A 19,938-nucleotide genomic window follows, 5' to 3' on the forward strand; every position below is an offset into this window, starting at 1 on the left:
CCACGGGGTGGGGGGGGGTGAGCAAGCGGCTGCGTGGTGCTTAGTTGCCAAATGAGGTTTTAAACCACGACAGCATGTAGTGACAGGACAAGGGGTAATGGCTTTAAACTGAAAGAGGGCAGATTTAGATTAGATATAAAGAAGAAATCCTTCACTCTGAGGGTGGCGAGCCACTGGAACAGCCTCAAGGTGAGGCTGGATGAGGCTTTGAGCAACCTGGTCTGGTGGAAGACGTCCCTGCCCATGGCAAGGGGTTGGAACTAGATGATCTTTAAGGTCCCTTCCAACCCAAACCATTCTATTCTATCATAAACACTGGTAGTCTCTACAGGGAATAATACAGATGGGAAATTCGTATCTTCAGCTACTATTAGAAGTTAGTTTGGAATAAAAAAAAAAAAAAAGGGAAGTCCTATCTTTAGACAACTTACTTATACACAGAAGTTACAGCACCGATAGTCAAAACAAAGAAAAGCTGCTTTCTCATACGTGAAATATTAAAGGAACTTTTAACAGTAGCATGCAAATGACATATTGCATGCACCTGTTTTGGGAGCCTCAAAATAAACCCATAAGCTAAGAAATAAAATCAAAACAGCAAGGAGTGAATAAACTGTATATACAGGCTGATTTGGCATATACGTGTGGGAAATCTCAAGGACAGTGTAATTCAGAATGTGGATAACTGCGTGGAACTCTTCATTATGGTCAAGAATGTGTAAAAATGTGTTCTTTTCAAGATGGCAATATGCATCTGCAAAAGTTCATGGGCCTAACATTTTTGTTCAAATAATAGAGAAGAGAGGATCATTGTTCCTGAGGGGCTGCTTTTTTATGAAATGAGTCTATGCTCTGACATAATACAGAAGAGTTATGAAACATGCTTTTAAAGTAGCAAGATTTGTTAAGAGATAGAAAGTTAGTTAAATGTACAGACCTATTAAAGACATAGTATTGCTGGTTTTTTTCTGCTACTTGTTGATGTTCAGGTTAGTTAGCCTTATATGGAATTGTTATTTCCTAATCCTATCAGTACTACAATTAAATTGAGTTAAAAAAATCACAAGCTTCATTTCCGCAACTGAGTTTCAACATGCTGGGTTTTTTCTTCCTTCGCACCCTCTCTCCCTTCACACACATGCAAGAATATAAAATACAAAATAAGGCACAATCCATGCCTACTAACGATATTGCTAGAACTCTGCTACAGCCAGCTGACATTTCAAATTTTTGTTTCAGTGGCTGATGGCAATCCAATACCTATCCCTAGCTGGCTCTTGGCTGCTAAAAGGACCCAGTCACTATGAGTACACTTAAGCCAGCAGAAGGGGCTCATGAGGTTTATTTCTTTCCAGCAGCCAGACAGCTGGTTAAAGGAAGATGGCCAATGCAAGCAAGGGAAACTCCTTTTTGGCATTCACTAGTGAACAGACCACCTAACAGCAAATTCCCAGAATAAGCTACTCTCTGCTAAGGCAGCAAATGAAATGGCTACCATGAGCATATCCTTTAAATCCAGGCGAGCACTTAAGGAAAAATTGTATCACAAGTAAGAAAAACTTGACAGAGGTAGGAGGACTTAAACAGGCCCACATGTGAAAACTGCTATGAATTAAGTGCTAGAGGGCTGCCTCTAGGACCAGCTAATTCACCAGCTACATTGGTTTAACTTCTGGTGTTGCCCAGCAAAACATGCTGATTGCATAACAAAGCCATTGCAGACTATCTCGAAAGTATAAAACCACGTATTCAGAAACATGCTTGGTGCTCTGGTGGAGGACTCCTCCCATAACATTCCAGGTTTTGACTTTTCAAACTTGGGTCTAATAGAAAGCTGCACTTCAGTGTCAGAGTTTCTCACCTTCATACACCCTTCTTATATCACAAGAAAACCTGCATTGTAATTAGCACGACATTATTCATTCACACAGAACATTAGCATTTTATTCTGTCATTGGATAATACAGCAAAGAAATTGAGTAAACCTGTTTTAGTAGTGTTTGGTTTAATAATTGCAAGTCATTTTTGCTAGATATTTCATCCTAAACTTGTATAAAGCTTCAGAATTTTTTTTTTATTGTAACCCCCCAAAACCAAAACCAAGCCAAACACATACCACCATGGCATGAACTCTAACTTACCAAAACTAGTATTAACTCACTTGCATCTTCAGTCAGACTTTCTATTAGCACCTCTTTGCACTTACAATGCTGCAAGTATGAAAACTGATCACAACTCCCAGAAGTAACAGATTAACATATTACTGGTGGTCAGCTAAATTGCAATACCTGGTAACATACCTGTTCCTACCATATCTCACAAGATAAAATGTATTCTGGTTTGTATATGTACTGTACTAAGATCTTGGTTGAATGAAAGCCACAAAAGTGGCTTTTTTTCTGGAAAAAATCCACAGAAACCACCCAGCCCCATGCTGGAAAGCTTGCAGAATTCAAAAACTTGTAACTTAGCAGTCTTAGATTGGAAAGAAGCAACATCAACAAACAAGTCAAATTGATTGTTTGTATTCTTATTCAAAACAACTCCTTGAAGCAGAAAGATTTTTAAAAGCTCTCTGTATTCAGTGTAATATCCAGGATTAGGGTGTGTGCTGACATGGAGACTGGAGGGAAGGGAACAAGCTACTTGAAGCCTGATTTCAGGACTCGTTGGCTGGTTCTGCATAAGAGTACAGCGCTGAAGGCTCCAAAGAACTTTTCCAGAAAGCAGCGATTACAGAGGAGAAGACGCATATTAGATGGATAATGCAGGAGCCACCATATGAAAAATATTCCATTACATCTACCAAATCACACTGTTGCCTTCCACTGGCAAACTAACAAAAGTAGCTTCAACATGCCACAAAATCATGGTTTATATCAAAGTTAGATCATAATTCAAGCACTGTGAAAGAGCAAGGAAAAAGAAATACCAAAGGTTTAAACAACTATGCTAAATAAAGCAAAAAGAATGCCAGTACAGATGTATCTTTCAAAAGTTACAGCTAGCATCAACTAGGTTTCTTCCTTAAAGCCTCCTGAAATGAGCAAACCCTCCTTCTAATATTTAAATCATGCAGTATTTCTTAAAAAGCCAAACAAAAATGTACCAATTCACTACTAATTTTATCTTTCTGCCTTTACTGCACTTTTCCTTCCTGCTTGAATCGACTTATCACTATTTACAGGATATTGATTTTGTTTAAGAAAGTTAGAAGAATTTTCACGTGCTTTGTTGATGGGAAAAAAAGACTGCACTGTGAAAGGACTGTTACAAATTAATCTCCAACAACTGTAATACACATAGATATATGTATGTATCATTCACCTAACAAATCTGCAAGAATCATATATTACAACTCTTTGCTAATCTTTCTTTTAAGTAGTTAAAATTACATGTAGTTGTAATATGAAGAGAATTTAAGGACAACCAAAGAATCTCACATCCAACAACTGGATTAGAAATTAAAGCCAAAAAAAAAAAAATCATTCTTCCTTTGGAGACAAATGTTAGATTATTTATCATTCTAGGTAGAGCACTCCACATGTGTTCCCACTAGACAAATACCTCAGAGTTTGTGATCAACAAATAATTCAGTTTAATCCCATGCTTTTCAGGTATGATATTCAGGGAATAGAAAACTGGGTTGCTTGATTTTGCTTTTTTAGATACGTGTGGCTACCAACAACTGAAAAATTGCAACATATGTCTTTCTGATTTTTCATTCAGAAATATTTTTAATCCAAAAAGAGGAAAAAAAAACCCCAACTTTCTTCACAGACATACATTCCGTATTTACTACTTCTTCATATGCTGGAATCAAATATTACAAACATTAACAGACTGAGAGGACATGTAATTACTGTAATTTGGTCTAATATGACTCACTGGGAACAAAATTGTAAGAAATCAGTCAACAGCATTACAGAAAATATCCTTCCACTTCCTACAGCCAAGGGACACGAAGTACATTGTTTTTCTTTTCCCTTGCTCAAAAACAAATGCTACATTCAGAAAGCTGTGTTAATTTAAGATACATGCCTCTGATTTTATATGCAAGGATAGTATTCCAAGTACCATCTTTGAACATAGCACAAGTGTTGACATTAAAGCTAGGTAATACATGAGAAGAAATTACTGAAAAGTGTTAAGATCCTCTGCCATTACTATTCTCCATGCTTATTTTTCTAGTTAAGCTGGAAACAGTTTCACAAAACTTCTTGGGACAAATACTTTCCTAAGGGTAAAGCAGTAAGCCATTGCTCCCTGTCCACGCTCTTTGCATGAGACAAAAAACCTAAACAAAGAAGCAAGCAAACGACCTCTGGACACAAAAAGGAAGGAGATGAGTTGCAACCATATGCTCTTTTTAGGAAATTTGGCCCTCAAACTGGAAAGTTTCCTTATGCCTATGTTGTGCTTGCCCTGTTTTGTCTGAATGAAAAAAAGATTTCTTAAACGAATAAACAATAGCATCAGTCATGGCACACTGAAAATAGGCTGTACTGCAAGCAACCTTCTACCCGCAGTATATGTTGACAGAGACCAGCTATTGGTATAGTACTTTGCAGGGAACACTGTCCTGTGAAAGCTGCAGTACTGGAAAAAATCATTTAGCAAATCTGAGAGGAGTTTCATTTTGGAAACATTTTCAAAAAGAACTAAGAGTTCAGGAAACATTGTTGATTTCCTGAGAACATAGTGTGCATTCACCATGAATCACTAACTCTCACTTGAGATCATCGTTAGTTTCATAAAAGCAGAATTATAGAACAAAACGTTTTAGGAACAACTTACCCACCAAGCAATTGGATATGATTTGCTAATAAAACCATGGGTAATTTTGGAGAAAAACTGATCTCAGACAGATAAACAACAAGGAGATGAGTGAACTGCTTTTAATGACGTAGGTCTCTTGTTAAACAAGGTGCTCAGAACAAAATTTTCAACCATCTTTAATATTTACTGTTATGTTCTAAAAGGTTAACATTTCCAAACAAAGGATTCTTTTCAAATATAAAGCATTCTTTTCAAATACATAGGAGGGAATACAAAGTTGTGGGATATGCTTAAGTAGATATTTTTCTACCCTTGGTAAGCTGCAGTGCAAGACGTTAATGAAAGTCTTGACACCTGGATAAAGATCTGATTTGTTGGCTTGACAAACAGATTACATTAAAAATCTAAACTTTCAATGTTAGTTTTTGAAGAAGTTCATTCAGCAGCTTCACAGTCCTTTGGTTTTCTTCTCCATTACGGTTAATTCTGTATGCAGTACGGATAAGAAGGCTACAAACTTCTTTGCTTGTATCAGTTGTCTCAGTAATCTGAAAGCAAACAGAGAAGATGGGAAATAATGCAATTATGTTGCTAAGTACTAAGAATTCTCCCTTAATATTTGCAACAAAACCACAGATTTGTCCCTCACCACTGAACACGCGAGATGCTCTGAGTTCAAAAGCAACTTCTTTTGAAAAGCAACGGTGTCTCTTTTCACACATCTTGGCGGAACTGAGCAACTTCGACATTTCTACTGTTCTCTCAAATTTAAGTGAAACAAATCAAGAGGTCAAAAAGTTTTTAAAGGAAACACAAATGGACAGACAGTGTAACCATCTAGAAGTCATCTTAGAAAACAACTAAAAGCACATGAAGGTTTTGGGTGGGTCTGGGGAGACAATTCAAGTCTATAAAGCTTTCAAAAGTAAAAATAAATCCCTTCCCCAAAAGATGACAAAATACCAGGAAAAGACCCTACGCTGCAATTTTTGCAGATCAGGAGGGACTTTACTCCACGTTATCTGCTGTGTTAATCCCAAAGTTTACTATGCTAACTAAAACCACTGCCATGCCTCCCAATTTGGTTCCACACCATTCTGCCTTTCATATATTGTCTTCAGGCCTTTTCAGATCACATGGAGATCCTAGCTACACATTAATGATTACACAGATACAGTCAAAATTAATCAGACCAACATACTCTGGCCTACAACAGCTCATGACCACCCTGCACTGGGGAATACTCAGTGTTTTGAAAGTTAGTTACATTGCTTTCTATAAAGAAACAAGAAATTGCCTTTGGTCTTCCTGAAGAGGTTTAAAGCAGCAGACTAGTATATTACAGCATCACTGCTCAACAGCCACGCTCCTCAAAAGAGAAATACTAAAAACAGCAGACTGTAAAAATGCATACAACCCCTCTTAATTTTATCATTACATTCTTATGCCAAGAAGAAATTGATAATTTGTGAACTTACATCTAAAATGCTAGAAATATCTTAGTCCTTCTTATGCCTGTTTGTTTAGTCAGCCAGAAGGAATAACCACCAAAATAGGTTTCCAGTTCCCTGTGTCATAAGATCTCCTTATACATGCCATATATCCTCTACAGATGGAAGAGCACACTGCTGCTGAAAGGAAAAAAAACTTTTGAAGTGCTAAAACCACACACTGGCCCTAGATCTGCTTGCACAGGAGGCTTGTACTTCTTAAAAGAGTATGGTTTTATAGTTAGAGAGGAATAAATTCCTAATCTCATACTGACATAGCACTATTTATCTTGAGAGACACAAACACATTATACTATTTGCACCAACATACCTGCAGGCTCTCATCAACAATAGCAAGAGATTGTGGCACGCTTCCAACATTTTACTCCTCTTCAGCTTTTTTCACATGCTAAGTGACACTGTCTCAGGTCTTCCTTCTTTTTTTCTCTCAATTATTACACCATTTTCCTCTCTGGCTTTGCTAAAGCACCAAGCTTCTGCCTCATCAATGCTAACACTTAGTAACTGGCTGTTTTACATAATGGAAAACAGAGAGAAGACAGTTCCATCATCTCTGCAGCAGCTGGATAATTAAGGGAGTGATTTATAACTGGGAAAAGCAAAATATTTGCACGTGCTAATTATGCCACGTGTAAATGAACTGTAGGTATCCCTTAACTGCAAGCTACTACTGTAACTATTTCTTTCTGCAGCTGTATAGTCAGGACAGCAGCCTCTTCAGTGAGATCTTGTCAAGAAGTGTCAAGAAGGAAACTATTTTGTCTGTAGCTGAAATGGATATGTAGCTGGTTAGGTATAGGTGCTGTAGTCATTATCTTCTTTAATTCTCTGTTATGTATTTTCTTTATTAAGAGGTGTCATGTCCCACCTACGAGAAGGGGAGAGTGACTAAGGTCCGCAGATCCCCTCGGTGTGGATTAAGGTGAGATAACACTCAAGGTCCATACACGAACATCAACTTTAATGGAACGAACACTCTATAAACATCAACCCTCTGTGTATTAATATGTCACATAAGCTAAGCGGCTTTATGAGAAGTTGAGGTAGGCCTTACGGTACTTAGCAGCATCAAGGGCAAAGAACGAGAAGGGGGGGGGGGGGGGGCGGAGCGGGCGAGAGCGCACGATCACCAATTCTGGATCCAGTGTCGGACCTGCCAATGGGGGGTGTTAGTGTGGAGAGCGCCCCGAGGAGGCTCGTGTGCGCCCTTATTTATTGGCCCAGTCCAAGGTTTCTAGAATCTTCTCTCACCCCGGTTTCAGGAGTGGTTGAGACATTAGTCAGTCAAGGAGAGTGACACTGGCCCCTCCCCATGGCTGGCTTCTGGAGCTTTCTCCTGGGGCATTGTCTGTGCTCACAGCACAGTCACTCGGACCTCGTCCCTTATAGTGGGGATAGACTAATCCAAAATAGTAAAAAAAATTTTTTGTACTTAAACTGAAAAAAAGGAAGAAACACTTACATGGTAAATAAATTCCTGGGCGATCATATGTCCACCAGAAGAAAAGAGCAAAAAGTTGGTAAGAAGATGTGTTATAAGATGCTGGTTACAACACTGCTCTATATCCATTATACTGTGTACAGCAGCCTCCAGATCTTTGACAGAAAGGACTGTACAGCTGAAGAGCATCATTAGATGATTGTAGACTGTTTGAGCTTCTACCTGCAGGAAACAATTTCAAAGGATGCAGTATCAGAGAAGAGTAAAGGTCATACCTATGGTATTTTTCCTTTGGATTTATTCACTAACAGGAAACTGAATCCTTGGCAGAAACTACCCAAAAATGAAAAGAGTTTGAATTTAAGCAGCAGGGACAACAGGGAAGGAAGGGCTGTACACATTTCTTTTACACTGATTCACACACAGAGAGGTGGACAGAATGGATTTTTTAACTTTCTTTGGTCTTGCAAACTAAGCAGGCAGGGCATCAAGCCAGGATTTGACCTTTTTTAATAATAAAAGGAAATGGAGAAAGTCCCTCAGTAGAACATGGTCAGATTTCTGCATTGTGGGAAAAAGAACAGAGGCTCCTCAAGGGCTCATTTCAGTATTGCTGCCACAAATCAATTAAATCCCCATGCAACCTGACCTCGGCTGATAAAATCTTCTGGTAAGAATGCAGTTTTTTCCTTCTTCCTGTGTTGTTTGCAACTTATGGTTGTACCTTTTGAGTTAGCCAATAAAAACTAATTTTTGCTGGGAGTAGAAAAGAGAAGATTTTGGCACCTACATAATGGAAAAAGAACTATAAGCAACTATTGCAAAAAATCCTAACAATAATTCTGTTCACTATATTAAAAATAAACCAAACAAACTGGTAGAAAAAACCCAAATGAGTAAGTGCAGGAACAATGGAAAAATATACCACTGCAGACGCAATGGAAAAGGACACCTGTTTCTCAACCATGCTCATTAGGCCAATTTGTTTCAGTCATTTACCTCACCTTGCTTTTCTCATCCCTGCCCTATTAACAATTCCACATACAATAGTCTGAAAAAGCTGCTATTCTTGAATTATGTCCACAATTACATGTGAGGCAACAAATGATACCACAACCTAAAGAAAGGTAACTGGAATTCTTCAAGATTCTTTATCCCTCTGTGCATCCTACTCTTGGTGTGCCTCCATCCCATGTGCCACAGACTGGAGATTGATAGTAGCAGGCCCTGCTCCATGAGCTCACGTAGACTAGGAGACTCAGTGCCAAAGTTACTATGACCAACCTCCAAGTTTTGTTCCTCCAATGTTTCAGAGTCTAAAGGTATGAAAGGACTCCAACAAATGAATAAATATTGAGTAGAATATTCAGTCCTGCACTTATGAGTGAAGTCTAGTGAACAGCAAAAGTAGCCTTTTTCTTCTTTAAACCATTTTAACCCTATGTATTCCACTCTTGCTGATAAATAAGCTGCTACCTAAGTAAGTAGCAGGAAGACAAAATCTTAAGTCATGAGTGCATGCCCTTCCACACAAAAATAAGCTGAATGAAAAGTCCTCCAGTTTGGCATCTGCCAGAAGTTCCCATCCCATCTTAATCTGTAACTGGGGAGAGGTGAAGGGATTGAGGAGGAAACCACTCCATTTGAAAGAGCTGAGAGCTAACCTGCCAAAGGACAAATTAAAAGAAAAAGCAAATATCTAACTAAAGGCAGAAGCTTTGCATGAACTGTGGGAATGCTTCTGAAGTAGCCTGACCTGGGGGGGGGAAGTCTTACTTGAAGTAAACTAAAGAAAAGAATCATAACGAACTGAAATATTAGACCTCTGGGAACAGATGAGTATACTGTGTGGGCTGTCAGTGGAAAAGCTTTTTTCTCACTGAAGTTTGTCATACATTAGCACAGAATAACAAACTGATAGAATAGGGGACACACAGGGAGATGATTTTATAAATGGGACAATGCGATTTCATTCTATGGTGCTGGAGTTAGAACAATGTTCCATACATAGATCTGCACCTATAGTCCTTCAGTTTCATTCACTCATGTTTATTGCTTGGGTATTGCCTTCTTTCCCAAAACTGCATTCTAAAACCAACCCTGGTTTCTTTACTTCACTGTAGCTCTAACCTAACTCTGCTCAGCCAACACCCCACCCCTGCTCCTAGACTATAAGAAATTAAAGAGAAAAAAAATTTAAAAGTGATTGGGATGTGAGCTTGCGTTTGTAGTGCGATCTGGGCGGCAGGAGGGGAAGAGAAGGAAATAAAACATTGCAGAACACACCGTTGTTGGTTCATGGACCATTAGATGTAAAATGAAAGCATGATGTTTTACTAGAGTGGTGTACTGAGCTGCATTTTTAGATCAAACAGAATCCATTTTCAAATGGATTACTCGGAAAGGAAAACTAGAGATGCTACAGCCAGATTTTGAATCTGGGCTTTGTAGATCAGATTGCTTGGGCTAGTTCAAACTTGCGTTAATAGGTCTAAATTAAAGGCTTTCATGTATTTGCATGCATACATAGACACAGAGCACTCTTCATGCAGTACAGTGCGTGAGGTTAGAACACTACTTCCTTCTGTTAGAAACCTAGCATGTGGAAATATAACATACTTGTTACAATCTCATACATGCCAAAAATCAGTAAAGATACATAAGAGAAATCAGAATAGATGGGCAAGGTTAGTACTAGGGCTGTGTCTGGTAAGGATCTTTACTGCTTCGACTGCTGTTTGATTTCTCTTGTGTTTCCTTCTCAGAAGATGCCATAACACAGGAATGCTGAATTCTGCAACAGTGATTTAAAAAATACCATTCCTAGAGTAGTTTTACTTGTGACTAAAAGCACCCATGTTATCCAAAAGAAACTCAAGGTGCTAATCTATATAATATACTGTAAAGAAGAAAAATGTTTTCTAAATGTCACCAAGAAAATCCACAAAAATTATCTTTCAACTCTCTCCACTGAGACCTTGTAAAGCCAAAACCTTCTCCATTGTAGACCTTTCATTTTTCTGGTGTGCACTGTTTGTTTTATAGCAGTAAGACATAAGCAGACTGTTGCTGCTTATTGCTGCTTACTATCGCTACATTACCCACCATTGTTTGAGTCCTCTGTTGATTTTCATTCTGAGGACAGTAGTAAAATGCCAGCAGCCACAGCAAAGCATCTGGTTCTACAGCAGCCTTCAGTAATTGTTCTGCCGCAATATCCAGCCATTCTCCAAAACGAGCAACCAAAAACCAGATTTCAAAAAGGTCAGCAAGAGAACTGGAAAATAACAAAGACACAATAAGTATTTCTTGTTATTTAACATTTTTAAATGTCTTAAGTTAATTGCAAAGGGTCCTGGCATGAAAATAAAAATCGTTGAACTACTCTTCAACAGGTAGTGCCTTACCTGCTAAGCATACATCCATGTACTACTCTATTACCTGCAGTCACAATCAAATAAGACATACCCAGTGCTACTAGCAAATTAACTTTGTCAGTAGAAAAGTCTATCCATAACACCAGTTTCTAATAAACTGTGACAAGATACTATGTATTAAAATATATATCATAAAATTAAACCTTATCATTTATACTCCCCAGTTGAAGGATTTTCAAAATTTTAAATCATATCTCAAGTGTTGTATTCTAACATACTGTTGCCCTATATTGTCTTCCAGTTTCTCTCTGTTGCTTTCCAGGGATATTTTCTGTTTTTTCGTAATTCATGAGGCACATGTTTTTTGGTAACTCATGAGCAAATACATTTAGATGGACTAAATACAAAGTTTTTAAGGATATTCATCTTCTGATTCTTAAAATTCAGGTCCTCTTTAATGAAAATTTTGAAGGTATTTACAACTGGGTTTCTGCAGTAAGAAAAAGAAAAGTGAGAATGGACCACAGCTCATCTCTACACTTTCTCACATGTACTCTTCTAAAGTTAAGACTAAAGAGAAGAGAAATAATGGGTAGATGCAAAGTAATGGTAGGCGCCTCTGAAGCAAAAGGTCAAACTGAGTGTGGAAGGAAGGACAGACAGAAGGACAGCTGGAAGGAGATTAAGAACCAGGAACAATTATTCCTATTAAGTTTGGCAAAAGTTTGAAGAATTAGAGGTTTTTCTTATGTTCTATGCCTGGGGACTCCAAGAGCTGCTGTGCCACCCTTCCCAGGAAACTCCAAGAGATCTCAGAAATTTCAGAAGTTAAGTTGTCTGATACCATCACGTCATCTGGGGAATGTGACAAGGTCTTTACAATCTTTACAATTCAAGTTGGAATAAACTGCTTTATCTTTAAGACGTTCTGAAGAGGTGGGCGACACAGTTTTACAGATGTGTGATGTGTGCAGATAGTATTCTATGTCTGGAGTATACTGGTGACTGACGTTGTCTACAGGTGTCCCAGAAATTATTGATCCCGTAAATGATATTGTCTATAGGCCACAGAATCTCAGGGTCTCAAAATCCTATTACTAGCACACAAATCCACCACAACAGTATTTTTGGATAAACATGATCACTGACATCAGATGTAAGAGGTTGACATAGAGTGACATAGAGTCATAGACAGAAAATAGAGTACTGAGGTGACTGCTATAAAAGTCACCATTGTTGATATTGCACAGCTTTTGGAGGGGCAGCAGCCTGGCTCAGACTGCAGGGAACTAGAGATGTGACAAAATCTGAGACTAAAATTCCTTAGCTAAAGGAACAGGATCAGCATTGGTAAAGTCTTTGAAGATACTAGAATCTGGAAATGCAACTTAAAAACCTTTGAAAAAACAAAGGTGATAGTGATCTAGGACAACGGCCCTCCCCTCAGCAAAATAATCTACTTATCTGATTATAATTCAATGCTGTGACAATGTAAGTGGAGAGGCTAGCTCTGAAACCCAGTGATGTACAATCAAAGATTGAATTTAATTAAAAGTTAATTACTGAGAACAGATAACTATACTTGGGGTAATATTGATAGTATTTACAACTGGAAGTGTTCATAGCTCAATGTGTAAATACAGGTCCTTAAACTTTAAGCATTAAACTAATTTTAACAGGTGCTTAGCAGAACAGAATTTCATTCTTGCCTAGAGAGCCTAGATACCACTGCACTCACAACTCACCTTAACTTTCCTGTACCATCACAGTACCCGGTTTGGAATCATGGAGTCACTTCTGTACCCACTGCTGTTCCTACCCGCTCTGTAGTGGCACCTATGTCAACTGCTCCACTGTCATTGCCAAAAGTGGCCCTTCACTTTTTCTGGGACTTTCCCCCGCAAAATGTACATCGGTTGATTTCTGGTTTAAAATGTCACATAATATTTACTGTTCACTGAGATGACTACATGTAATAATAAATAATGAAGATACAGAAGCAATCTGTATTAGAAGTACACAGAAAGCACCTTGCTGTAAGACTTACATTTGGTGTAAAATAAAACCATGGAAAAACAAGCTATATAAACAGAGAGCACTGACTATAAGAAGCAAGAGGATATGCTGTATAGTAGTATTTTTTGCTCCTCTGTTAATCTTATGAAGTAGAAAAGATGGAGAGTCAGGAATAAAGGAATAAAAGAAAATCGAATACAGTTTCCTCATGGATATTAGTATTTAAAAACTTAAGCCGGATCCATTTTCTCTGTAACTGAGAGGGGTTTGGTAGAAAACATAATCGTTGCACAATTTCTAAAGGAAGTAAGAGGATATTCTGGCAAGTACAATACTATTCAAATTAGTGTACTATCAAAGCAAAGGGGGAAAAAGACAATATAAGCCAAGAAAGGACTAGGCAACAAAAGGAGAACAGACGTGCTTCTATTATTGTAACACATTATGATGGATGATATTTGTTTGTTCTAAGTTTGAGTTATGTGTTTCTTTAAGAAGCCAGGGTCAGCTACTGGTCACACTCCCAAGGGCAGAAAGGTTTGACAGACTTCAGGGATGAACAGGCGAGACATAGCACTGAACTTTGTCTCGTACAGAAAGTGAGAAGCTGCCAGCAGACAGCCCGGCCTCAGAATGAACAGCAAAAAGCTTTTTTCTGCCACTCAACAACAAAAACAAAAGCCTCCACGGGTTAACTGAAACCAAGCACGGATGAAAGTATCTGCCTTCCAGGAGACAGGGGGACAGTTGAGTATCTTGTTTTGCACGTCTATCTGGCCTACGCATTCCATGTTTCTATTGAAATATTTCAGGTTTTAAATCAAAATTAAATTGCTTTCTTTGAATTTAAAAGCTGTTCAATGTTCTTTGGAAAGCTCACTCTCGGAGCAGATCTAAGCAGACTCATTCATACCCAAGCTCTAGGTGAGTCAGGTCTCATCACTCACTTGATAAGAAAGAATTACAGGGCAGCAACAGATAAGAGATGTATCTTTTTTCATTTTTTTCATATAGTCCTATAGCATCTACTACCAAAGCAGAATTCACGTCGACAAACACTATCATTCATTATAGTAACTATTTAGACCAAAAAAGCTAAGGGCAACAGGTCAGAAACATGGGGTGTCAGCTCAAAGAGTAATATAACAAACAATGATACTGCAGTCTAGCAGTCATATCTTTATGAAAAAAAAAATCAAGAAGTTTGAAGTTTGGATGTTTGCACAAGCCTGCAGAAAGCCAATACAATCTCCTCCATAAAACAGTACCGCTCACAACAGGCTCTTTCCAATACTAGCTGCTTTTCTGGTTGAAAGAGTTCTCTTGTCATTCAGTTCAGAATCAGTTTTAAAAGTTTTGGGGGAGAAATGGGAGAATAGGCAAGTAAGCATTTCTGTTATACAACTAGCTATTTGCTGAAATGAAAAGAATGACAAGACTTTGTTTACTCAGAGACTTACTGATCAGGTCTATAGGTGCTACAAAGTTCAGGTTCAGTAAGTAATCTAAGTCCTATTCTTTAAAACAAAGCTCTATTTAGAGAATAATAAGAAAATGGTGAAATGTAGCCACTAAAGACTTGAAATGACATGACTTTTTACAAAGTAACATATGCAAAGGACAAAAAGTTAGAAAATATAATACTGCTTACCTAATGTTTGTATCTTCTACTAATGCTTTGAGCATATCCGAAATGTGTTTCAAATGTTGAGACCACTGTGTAGTTGGCAGTTCTGAGGAGGGAGGATGAAAATAAACAGAACAGTGAAATTAACCATATTAAGTTAGCATTAAAATTTGTGCAACTTTATTCAGTTATCACAAAGCATTTAAAATTTCATTTTAAAATTTCCCAATTTTCAACAATACCAAAATTACTGTGTTTCTTAGAACAATTCATTGACAAATGCATGTGAGGAAGTACAGCTAGGAATATTCAAATGAGGCCGATGTACCCTTGTGTAAATGCTACCTCAATATTAAATATATAATCAGTGGAGTAACATTCCCAGAGGCTCTTGTACTGAGCTGAAATTATTGCACATGAAAAACTGTACCATATTGAGCAGTGGTTTCTTGATCTATAAAAATGGGAAACCTGACTAAAAATATTAGGTTTGCAATCTAAAAGATCAGCAAAATTCAAGCTTCAGAGACAAATGGCAAGGCTATTCTTGTAATATACATGCGAAAAATTTCATAATGACAACAGTATTTTTACAATCTCGGTAACTTTCATTCCTACAAAATTATGCACTCTTTCTTTGTTATTCACTTCTGGTTTAGTTTTCTTTAAAATTACACCTGTATTATTGTTATATAAGAATTGGATGTTCCTGCAAAACAAAACATTAAAAGAGTATTATTAACATTGCTAAGTCAACACACCCTATTTAGGAAATGGCAAAATTTTGTCTTCATCACTTTTAAAGTTATTTTAAGACATATACAGATCATGCAGGTTGGCTAATGCTGCAAATATTTCATGAAGAAACTTACCAAAAGGACATCTGAGTAAAGCTGTGACAAGAGGCTGGTGATGGTGAGGGAAGTAGGCCTTCAGTGGAAATTTATGCTAAGATACAAAATCATTATTTTAAGAGCTTTCTGGTCAGTTTTCAAAACAAACCCACAGTGAACAATCTCATCTAAGGTAGTAATTAACAATACAGACTGAAGAAGAGAACACAAAAACTCTACACTTAATTTCAGGATTTTGCATAAAGAAAGAAGGGGGATATTTAGGAAAAGCTTGCTTAGAAAAAGTAATTATTTATGGATTTTTAAAATACACGCATTAAAAAAGATTCAGAGTATGAAGAAAATTACATCTTAATATTCTTAGGCTTTTTCCCTGTAATCACAAAAGTCTTCACTCTTAATATGCAGAGGTTAAAAGAGACACTAATTAGTTTAAATTAATTTTCCAGTGTAAACAGGTTCACGGGTCATATTAAACTAAGAAGTAATACCATCTACAAAATCTGAGGGTGTGATGTAGATTATTGCCTTATGTTCAAAAAATGGAAACCTAAAATTCTTAGAATCTGATTCAGCACATGGTAAGGTAGTCATAGATAACAGACTTGTCCTCTATCTGGGTACGTGCAATTTGTATACAGTGAACACTGCTCCTTGTGTAATTGAGACTAGCAGCAGCATACCTTTAATCTTTTTGTTCTGCAAACATCTACTACAGGCACCTCTAATGTGTAGCATGCATGTGCAAGTGCAATTTGAACTCCCTTTGAGGTGGATTGAAAACTGGCTGAATGGCCAGGCCCAGAGGGTGGTGATCAGTGGCACAAAGTCTAGCTGGAGGCCAGTAACTAATGGTGTACCCCAGGGTCAATACTGCGTCCTGTCCTGTTGAACATCTTCATTAACGATCTGGACAATGAGGCAGAGACTTCCCTCAGCAAGTTTGCTGATGACACAAAACCGGAAGAAGTGGCTGATAAGCCAGAGAGTCATGCTGCCATCCAGAGGAACGTTGACAGGCTGGAGAAATGGACTGACAGAAACCTCATGAGGTTCAGCAAGGAGAAAGTGTGAAGTCTTGCACCTGGGAAGGAACAACCCCAGGCACCAGTACATGATGGCAGCCAACCAGTTGGAAAGCAGTTTTGCAGAAAAGAACCTGGGGGTCATGGTGGACACCAAATTGAACCTAAGCCAGCAATGTGCCCTTGCCGCAAAGGCAGCGAATGGTACCTTGAGCTGCATTAGGCAAAGGATTGCCAGCAGGTTGAGGGAGGTGATCCTTCCCCTTTCCTCAGCACTGGTGAGTAGCCAACTCCAGCAGCCAAACCTGGAGTACTATGTCCGGTTCTAGGCTCCTTAGTACAAGAGAGACATGGACATACTGGAGAGACTTCAACAAAGGGCCACAAGGATGATTAAGGGACTGGAGCATCTCTCCTGTGAGGAAAGGCTGAGAGAGCCTGGAGAAGAGAAGGCTCAAGGGGGATCTTATCAATGTATATAAATACCTGAAGGGAGGGTGCAAAGAAGATGGAGCTAGGCTCTCTTCAGTGGTGCCCAGTAACAGGACCAGAGGCAATGGGCACAAACTGAAACACAGGAGGTTCCATCTGAATATCAGAAAACTTTTTTTTTTTTTTTTTTTTTTTTAAACACACTGTGAGGGTGACAGAGCACTGGCACAGGTTGCCCAGAGGGGTTGTAGAGTCTCAGTCCTTGGAGATATTCAAAAGCCAACTGGACATGGTCGTGGGCAACTGGTTCTAGGTGGCCTTGCTTGAGCTGGGGTGTTGGACAAGATGACCTCCAGAGGTCCCTTCCAACCACAACCGCTCTATGATTCTGTCATTTCAGTCTTCAAATCTCCATACCAATGACCTTAGAACTCTTCTGTCTCCTTTCTTTAGGAATAAGAGACTATTTAGCAAATAGATCGTCTCTTGAAACACAGACTGGGAATACAGACTCTATAAAATGCGATAAATTTCTAAATCCAATGAAGACCATATTTAGTAACTCATTTCTTGTGGTATATACATGCATGCATCTTATAAACAAATGGAATGAAACATTCTCTCTCTACTAATTTTTTTGTTCTGTAAACAACAGTTAATTGAAATTACAGCACACTAATATATACAGTATTCTCAGACAGTCTAGGTATCACTGGTATGGTAAGACTCTAAAAGTCTACTTGTCAAGTGGAATTATGTTCATTAAAAATTAATAATCCCTATACTAAAGTATGCATGTAGCCAATTAGCTTGCACCAAAAATCCCCATGAAAAAGGAGCCCTTGACACAGTTAGTAGTAGCCAAGACAACCCACAGCATGAGTTACATGTGAAAACAGTATTGTAAAGTAAGTGAAAACCAGTTTTCAGCATATTGTTTAAGCAAAGCAAAAAATGTTTGCTTCCTAGCATAAAAACACAGTATGTTAGGCAGTTCCTTCCTTACGTAAGTCATCACAAAGTGCAAAACAAGGTACAAAGAGACAGAAAGAGTTTGGATGTGGCTGGTTATAATAATTGCCATGATGTATAACAGGAAATAAAAGTTGAACACTGGCTTAAAATATTTATGCAGCTATTTAAAACAAAATTCCCGGGTGAAAATGACTGACAATTCTGAAATGATCAAGGGAAAATAATCCTGGAAGAAATTATAATTTCCATCAAATAAAAACATGTACTTTAAGTTCATAAATTTACAAGTAACGTGACCCAAATATCCTTAGGTCAGCTTTCACTACCATCACAAATTTACAAGAAAATCTGCTTGTACAAAACATGGAAAAGATTATCCCAACAGTGATCTCAGTACACCCATTCTTAAATTTCTTATTCAATGACTACACAACTGGTCTTTTTTCCTAAGTAGGTTTAAACTCCATGTTCCATTTATACATTTTTCAGTCTCCCAAAACATAGAGGAAACAAGACTATTCCTAAACCCTGTAGCAGTGTTTTTTCACACTCTTCAGGTTTTTTCTGCCAAACCTTGTTCTCTCTAAATGGTCTGCAAAGTTATTAGAAAAGACAGCTATTTCTGACAGCTGCCACACTGCACACAGAGAATTGTTCTCCTCCTACCTTGCAAACCTGTGCAACTGCCAGACATGACCTGGTTCTTTTGAAAATTTTGTGGACACATCTGTTTGTCTAGCCTTTTTTAATTAACTGTACTATAAATTCCTAAGGTCTCAGATGACCCAGCCAGAACCCTCTTCATCCTCTGTCATTAACGGTTTTACCATTCCTCTGTGAAATGTTAATGGAGCACATTATGTCCTGTCAAGGGCATCCAGATACCTAAAAGATGGGTGCCTTATGAATATATGTAATATTGGTATGGCAAAAAAATATGATCTGATTTAAACAAAGTTTAGGAAGCAGTCTGTGCCTGCATTTTTGTATGCCAACTGTTAGTTAACATTATGGTTGATTCATAAACTGTGAAACAAGGGGTTTTAAATTCTAATATTTAAGATAATACCTTAATTAGAACCCCATGAATTAAACTGTATACAAGTTAAATAGAGGAAGCTTAACATTTAAAACTACTTCAAAAAAGTGGGCAATAGTCCATGTCACAATGCCAGCAAGTGAAGGACTTTCACCCTGGAGCAAATGCATCACCTGCACAACAGGATTAGCTCTTGGGTGTCTCATGGGTGTGGGATCTTTACTTGCGTTCTCCACCCAGTCACCCCCACCTGGGGCTACACAGTGTGCTGCTGCCATGTAGGCAGAGTGGCATAAAAGTAACATGCGCAGCACCTATATATTAAGCAAAACAGCTGCAGTTTCATCCTTGATTCATATTGCCTGAAGCTAGAAGACAGATTCAATCACACTGCTAGTGACTGTACTAGTGACGTACTGCCAGTACATCACAAGTTCCAGGAAGTCCCAAAATTTTCTTAACTACCATCTCCCCAAAAAGATGCAAAACTCAAAGACACTGGAACTGGAAAGTCTAAAGTGAAAGCTATTAAATGATAGGATACTCTCCAAATTTACATCATATGAATTGGAGTTAAACAACCAAACAAAATGGTCAGGATGTGAAATGACAGTGTGATTTGGGAATCCGAAAAGAAGTTTGCAACCTATAAACAAGATAAGACTTTTTCGTATCTCCATTTCGAAATTTAAAAATAAGAAACTGATCCTGCTCGTTTAAATTAATACATACAAAAGTCATTCTACTTAATTCAGTTCAGTAAGACCTGTATAAAAATCTATGCAGAAGAAGAGACACTAAGCTGGGAAATTTGAAGCCTTGGACTGAGGAAAAATTCCTGAGGCCACTGTTGAAGACCAGA

At 38.1% G+C, this 19,938-nt stretch overlaps 1 protein-coding gene across 1 annotated transcript in view; it reads right to left on the reverse strand.

Moving 5' to 3' along the window:
- Positions 1 to 4,684: 4,684 nt before the first annotated feature.
- FANCC (Fanconi anemia, complementation group C) overlaps positions 4,685 to 19,938 on the reverse strand; it is an 84,546-nt gene continuing 69,292 nt past the window's right edge. Inside the window, exons 11-15 of the mRNA XM_009328134.1 lie at positions 15,624 to 15,699; positions 14,776 to 14,857; positions 10,837 to 11,008; positions 7,753 to 7,953; positions 4,685 to 5,327 (exon numbers count right to left, since the gene is read on the reverse strand). Of these exons, the coding sequence (XP_009326409.1) occupies positions 5,184 to 5,327; positions 7,753 to 7,953; positions 10,837 to 11,008; positions 14,776 to 14,857; positions 15,624 to 15,699 (675 nt within the window). The 3' untranslated portion in view covers positions 4,685 to 5,183. The remainder of the gene's footprint in view (positions 5,328 to 7,752; positions 7,954 to 10,836; positions 11,009 to 14,775; positions 14,858 to 15,623; positions 15,700 to 19,938) is intronic.

This window comes from Pygoscelis adeliae, unplaced genomic scaffold (assembly GCF_000699105.1).
Source record: "Pygoscelis adeliae isolate BGI_AS28 unplaced genomic scaffold, ASM69910v1 Scaffold45, whole genome shotgun sequence".
Taxonomy (NCBI): Eukaryota; Metazoa; Chordata; class Aves; order Sphenisciformes; family Spheniscidae; genus Pygoscelis; species Pygoscelis adeliae.